Source organism: Salmo salar, chromosome ssa27 (genome assembly GCF_905237065.1).
Source record: "Salmo salar chromosome ssa27, Ssal_v3.1, whole genome shotgun sequence".
In the NCBI taxonomy this organism is placed as follows: Eukaryota; Metazoa; Chordata; class Actinopteri; order Salmoniformes; family Salmonidae; genus Salmo; species Salmo salar.
The window spans coordinates 29,540,001-29,547,080 of NC_059468.1; the positions used below are offsets into that span (position 1 = coordinate 29,540,001).

Sequence of the window (7,080 nt, forward strand, 5' to 3'; positions counted from 1 at the left end):
CAGAGAGTTCTAATAGAAAGACCTGGACAGAGAGTTCTAATAGAAAGACCTGGACAGAGAGTTCTAATAGAAAGACCTGGACAGAGAGTTCTAATAGAAAGACCCGGACAGAGAGTTCTAATAGAAAGACCCGGACAGAGAGTTCTAATAGAAAGACCTGGACAGAGAGTTCTAATAGAAAGACCTGGACAGAGAGTTCTAATAGAAAGACCTGGACAGAGAGTTCTAATAGAAAGACCCGGACAGAGAGTTCTAATAGAAAGACCCGGACAGAGAGTTCTAATAGAAAGACCCGGACAGAGAGTTCTAATAGAAAGACCCGGACAGAGAGTTCTAATAGAAAGACCTGGACAGAGAGTTCTAATAGAAAGACCTGGACAGAGAGTTCTAATAGAAAGACCTGGACAGAGAGTTCTAATAGAAAGACCCGGACAGAGAGTTCTAATAGAAAGACCTGGACAGAGAGTTCTAATAGAAAGACCTGGACAGAGAGTTCTAATAGAAAGACCTGGACAGAGAGTTCTAATAGAAAGACCTGGACAGAGAGTTCTAATAGAAAGACCTGGACAGAGAGTTCTAATAGAAAGACCTGGACAGAGAGTTCTAATAGAAAGACCTGGACAGAGAGTTCTAATAGAAAGACCTGGACAGAGAGTTCTAATAGAAAGACCTGGACAGAGAGTTCTAATAGAAAGACCTGGACAGAGAGTTCTAATAAGAACCTTGGTGTGGAAACAACAGAGTAGAGCAGCGGCTCCCTTTTCTGTTCCGTGGACAACATTGAAGACCACCAAATCACTGTAAAAAGCTCTTCAGGACCACCAAATAACTGTCAAAACCTCTTGAGGACCACCATTCACAGAGTTGCTGAATTTTTATACAGAAAATATATATATATATTTTACCCCCTTTTTCTCCCCAATATCGTGACTACGATCTTGTATCATCGCTGCAACTCCCCAATTTTGTGATATCCAATTGGTAGTTACAGTCTTGTCCCATTGCTGCAACACCCATACGGACTCGGGAAAGGCGAAGGTCGAGAGCCATGCGTCCTCCGAAACCTTGCCAAGCCGCACTGCTTCCTTACACACTGCTTGCTTAACCCGGAAGCCAGCCGCACCAATGTGTCAGAGGAAACATCGTACAACTGGCGACCTCAGTCAGCTTGCAGGCACCCAGCCCGCCACAAGGAGTCGCTAGAGCACCATGGGACAAGGACAACCCAGCCGGAAAAACCCTCCCCTGACCCGGACTACGCTGGAACAATTCTGCGCCGCCTCATGGGTCTCCAGGTCACGGCCGGCTGTGACACAGCCTGGGATCAAACCCAGGTCTGTAGTGACGCCTCAAGCACTGCAATGCAGTGCCTTAGACCGCTGTGCCACTCAGGAGGCCCATAGTGTATTACTTATCCATGTTGATTTTAACCTAATCTTTATGGGAGATGGTTAACTGACATGTACTGTAATAAATTAGTTTCTCAACTGCTGTGTTTGACCAGATTTCAGTCTCTGCAGTGTGACATGATGATCAAACCTTTAGACGAGTATCATCCTGCAGAGTCCCACCTTTCTTTGTCAATGGTTGTGGCCCTTAGCTGAGTCACTCTAGGTCACCTCAGTGTCAATATGGATTATTGTGACAGGCGCCAATCCCAAATCAACCCTTAGGGGGTATTTCCACCTGGCCTATCAGAAGGGTAAAGCAGAGATACCAGTAATACCATCTGTTGCTTATCTAATCTCTTCAGATCTACACAAGTGTGTAGGTGGAAACAGAGCCATATATTTACATATAAATATATGGCTCTGGGTGGTAGGGGCATCAATCTTCTGTGATGACAACATAGTGATTGACAGCATTGTAACTATGGTGATGGTGGTGATTGCCACTACTCACTTCACTGAAGCCAGGGAACAGGCTGAACGGGAGGAGGGGCTTCAGCGCCATGGAGGTTTGGGCACCGCTCGCAGGGGGCCCACGGGCCAATGAGTGCATGGTGGTGTTCTGACAGACGTTACCTAGGAGATGCAGTGATCAAGTCAATTCTAAACAGATTTTCCTCGTTACAAAAAGAGGGTGAGGGAGAGGGGGTCAATCACAGGTTTACTGACATTCACACGCAAGGACATAAACTCATTAATCTGTCCTCCTCTGTGATTAGCTTTGTTTGTGTGGCTGAGTTCCTGATTATGGAGGATTTTTTTTGTTTTTGCATTTCTACAGAGCCTGATTACAGTTTGATTCAGAACCAGAATATATAATCGTAACAATCAGAGGCCCACGCACACCCTGCTGCACAACCATTAGACCTGATTACCCTACAAGTGTATGTGTGTATGTGTGTGAGTGTGTGTCTGTGCATGTGTTTTCTCTGTTCCTGTCTCTGTCTCTCTCTCTCCCCCCCTTTCTCTCTCTCTCTCTCTTTTCTTGTGATAACAGGTCACAAATCTTGCTGCTGTGGTGGCACACCGTGGTATTTCACCCAATAGATATGGGAGTTTATCAAGATTGGATTTGTTTTCAAATTCTTTGTGTGTCGATGTAATCTGAGGGAAATATGTTTCTCTCATATGGTCATACATTTGTCAGGAGGTTAGGAAGTGCAGCTCAGTTTCCACCTCATTTTGTGGGCAGTGTGCACATAGCCTGTCTTCTCTTGAGAGCACGGTCTGCCTACGGCTGCCTTTCTCAATAGCAAGGCTATGCTCACTGAGTCTGTACATAGTCAAAGCTTTCCTTAATTTTGGGTCAGTCACAGTGGTCAGATATTCTGCCACTGTGTACTCTCTGTTTAGGGCCAAATAGTGTTTGTCCCATTTTATGAAATCTTGGTAGGTGAGTGGACCCCAGACCTCACACCCATAAAGGGCAATGGGTTCTATATTGTATTTTTAGCCAGATCCTACTTGTGACTCGTTTCAGGAGACTAGGCGTATGTCGTGGTCACTACTTCACAGGAGAGCCGTTTGAACTTAAACTTTTTTGTTTTATCAAAATGTGATTTTTGGGGGGGCAGAAATGCCTTCTGGAACATGTGAACTTTCATGTCCCTTAATAACAAACTTGCATGCCATCTCTAAATACCAATACAATTGTTAAATTATGAGCCAGTTGGTTTAACCACAGGAAAAGCGAGCAACCTTCCCGCTAGCCATGATTGGCTGAGATAATAAGTGGGCTGGACATGCTGAGAGATGAGTTCGGATTGGTCTGCCATATAGCACGCTTCTGTCTATTTGAGCTGGTCAGTATGTGTAGGTAATCCTAAATGCTTAGTAGAAGTGCGTAAGTGTTGCTCTCCACTTTCTGGAGACCGAGTTTTGAAATCAGTGGCATTCGAGTATGATAGCTAAAGAGATGGAGAAAACAGCTGTCTCCGGATTACATCTTCAAACTAAGGGCAACCATGGCATCCGTGACAGGAGACAAGTCCATCTATGATGTATACGGGTAAGATAGTCTAGCTAGCTACATTTTCAGATATTACACGTTTCTAATTATGACAGAAAGTTGTTTTCATTTCAAGTTAAAGTGTTACGGGGTAAGTTAAAGTGTACTGTTAGCTAGCTAGCTAACAGTACACGCTCAACACCCGTTGAATATAGCTAACTAGCTACATATCATAACAAAAGACTCCACTATGCAAGTAACCATTTCAATAGAATGTCACTGCGACAACTGTTGATAGAAGTAGCTGGTGAATTCGCTCTGGCTATCTACTCCGATTTCAGAGCATTCTCGTCTGTGTGGCAGAGCGCAGAATAACTGACAAATTTACGAACGCTCAACACCTGTTGAATATGGCCAGTGTCAGTAAACGTTGGCAAAAAGGTGTACGCTCTGGATAACATAAAAACAGCCTAACCAGCTCTGCTAGGGCTAGTAAAATGGTCAGAGTGGGGTATTCTCTCATTTGTGTCTGGAAGTAGCTAGCAAGCTAGCCAATGTTAGCCAGTTAGCTTGGGTGCTTGACTGCTGTTGTTAGGACAGAACGCTCGGATCAACCCTTAAAGAGATGGGTGGGGATAAAGCTTAAGAGGGTGTGAACGATGCTGAATGGTGTAGACAAAGAAGAGCTCTCCAGTAAGTACCAAAATATTCAAAGGCCATTTTCTCAAAAGTGAGGTTACAAGTTTATCGAATTTCAAAGCAGAATTACTTTCCCATTGTTCCTCAAATGCAGTGTATGATATACCATTTTGTAACTCTGTGTCTCTGCTTTTATCCAATGTAAAAAAACACAATTTCATATTTTGCTACATAAGACCGAATCAAGGCGGTCGGTCACAATTAGTATGTCGAATTTTATGTTCCTTTTGATGGCATAGAAGGCCCTTCTTTCCTTTTCTCTCAGATAGTTCACAGCTCTCTCTCTCAATTCAATTCAATTCAATTTCAATTTAAGGGCTTTATTGGAATGGGAAACATATGTTAACATTGCAAAGCAAGTGAAGTAGATAATAAACTAAAGTGAAATAAGCAATCCAAATTAACAGTAAACATTACACTCACAAAACTTCCAAAAGAATATTGTGTGCAAATAGTTAAAGTACAAAAGGGAAAATAAATAAACATAAATACTCTCTCTCTCTCTCTCTCTCTCTCTCTCTCTCTCTCTGTCTCTCTCCTCGCTCTCTGTCTCTCTCTTGCTCTCTCTCTCTCTCGCTGTGTGTCTCTGTTTCTCTCTGTCTCTCTCTCTCTCTCACTGTGTCTCTCTCTCAGTCTCTCTCTCGCTGTCTGTCTCTCTGTCTGTCTCTCTCTCAGTCTCTCTCTTTGTCTCTCTCTGTCTCAGTCTCTCTCTCTCTCGCTGTCTGTCTTGCTGTCTGTCTCTCTCTCAGTCCCTCTCTCTCTCTCTCTCTGTCTCTCTCTGTCTCTCTCTCTGTATCTCTCTTTGTCTCTCTCTCTGTCTCTCTCTGTCTCAGTCTCTCTCTCGCTGTCTGTCTCTCTGTCTGTCTGTCTCTCTCAGTCTCTCTCTTTGTCTCTCTCTGTCTCAGTCTCTCTCTCTCTCGCTGTCTGTCTGTCTTGCTGTCTGTCTCTCTCTCAGTCCATCTGTCTCTCTCTGTCTCTCTCTTTGTCTCTCTCTTTGTCTCTCTCTCTGTCTCAGTCTCTCTCTCTCTCACTGTCTGTCTCTCTCTCTCTCAGTCCCTCTCTCTCTCTGTCTCTCTCTCTGTCTCTCTCTCTCTGTGTATAGAGTATAGCCTTGTAATGGAAACTATATAGATAGTAATAACATTCCCTGTGACTGAGAGACATGCAGGGAGGCAAATGCATTCTATTATTTGTAGTAAATCCCATTGATCACTCCTGTAGGGCTCTGGTCAAAAGCAGTGCACTATGTACAGAATAAGGTACCATTTGGGAAGCAGTATTATGTAGCAGATCAGGCATGACCGTAGGAAGCACAGTCACGCTTTATCACCACATAGAGTTCTGAGGTGAGGAAACAGGAGTATCATTACTACAGTAAAGACCATGAATGAAAACACAGTGAAATGCCAGCAGATTGCCTTGAGGCCATGGAGACATTCAGACAGAAAGTGGTAAGAGTTGTGCCCGATCTCTGGGACAATGTGTAGGCTAAGTCAACTTAAACATCAACATACCGATTTGTCAACTAACGTTTTGCCCACTGGGACTTGATTAGGCTATACTATACTGCATTGCACAATAATACATTTTGTAAAACCTGTCATGCAACATTAGGCTACATCAAGTGCTTGGAATATATAAACAAAACAAAACAAAAAGGCAGACTTAACAACTTTGCCGGATGGGCAACATACAGGATGGGCAACAGGCTATTTATGTTTTTTACACAGCCTCAAAGAGCGCATCTTTACCTGACACATTTTAAATGAAGCAACTATCTGCGCATTTAAGCTACTGAGCCATAAAAACAATATCAATTAGACTTGGGACATACATTTTAATTTGTATAACCCGTTTCCGGTAACCTATATATTTAGGTTACCTAAATACATTCTGATAATTTCCTACTGTAGAAGTACCTACTTACCAAAATACATCCTGGTTTTCGTCAATTTATCAACAGGCAATAGTCCGTCTTTATGCAAATTCAGCTCCCGCCGCTCAAGTCTCATCCGCAGCCAGATCGACTCTAGCGCAGCGTAGTTGTGCGATGGGTCCGGAATGAGTCTTGTCTCCTCCACAATAGTTTAACTCTCACTGCTGTAGTAGGCTACTCTCCTTCCTCTCAACTCCCTCGCTGTCTCTCTAGCCTTGTTTACACCTTGCTCCAACATGTGGGTTTTGTCATCTGATCATTATATTCCAAAAACTATCTGATCAAGGTTTGTCCGTTTACGCATCCTGTTAAAATGTGTCTCTTATCCGTCCACGGTGTCTGCATTTTGACCATATTTCCTGGTGCCTCCATGTAGGCTATCCAAATTATTTTAGATAATAATATGTATGTATTTATTTTAAGACAATTATTGATGCCTTTCATCAATGGTGCTACCTGTCAATGATTTTAGAGACTGGTATTATAATAATAATAATAATAATAATAATTTGGTGGATTATATTTGCAATAGGGTTTGGCTTCACCAGATACCTTCTCAGGACACAGACGCTGTGAGACATGCGAGCTGAGACAGGATGTGGAATGGTGACAGAGAGCTAGCTAGATAGCTAGTGTAGCCAGTTTATTAAGGTGACAGCTGAAGTTTGGTTTAGCTTGATTGTATAGATTTTTCACAAAAAATGTACATGTATGGCATTAACATGTATGAAAATTCATAACATATAATAGTAATTGTAATTCGTAATTTATCACACGGATCGGTGGGTGTAACCATATCATACGGATCGGTGGATGTAACCATATCATACGGATCGGTGGGTGTAACCATATCATACGGATCGGTGGATGTAACCATATCATACGGATCGGTGGGTGTAACCATATCATACGGATTGGTGGATGTAACCATATCATACGGATCGGTGGGTGTAACCATATCATACGGATCGGTGGGTGTAACCATATCATACGGATCGGTGGATGTAACCATATCATACGGATCAGTGGGTGTAACCATATCATACGGA

At 42.9% G+C, this 7,080-nt stretch overlaps 1 protein-coding gene across 3 annotated transcripts in view; it reads right to left on the reverse strand.

The window, feature by feature from the left end:
* The window catches only part of LOC106588890 (zinc finger protein 385D), a 39,340-nt gene extending 33,051 nt beyond the window's left edge, over positions 1–6,289 (reverse strand). For 2 of the 3 annotated variants that reach the window (XM_045709666.1, XM_045709665.1), the window contains exons 1-2: positions 6,023–6,279; positions 1,903–2,024 (exon numbers count right to left, since the gene is read on the reverse strand). In XM_045709666.1, the coding sequence (XP_045565622.1) occupies positions 1,903–2,024; positions 6,023–6,107 (207 nt within the window). In that variant the 5' untranslated portion in view covers positions 6,108–6,279. Of the gene's footprint in view, positions 1–1,902; positions 2,025–6,022 lie in introns of all 3 variants that reach the window. The other variant, XM_045709667.1, reaches the window with a different exon arrangement.
* Positions 6,290–7,080: the final 791 nt, after the last annotated feature.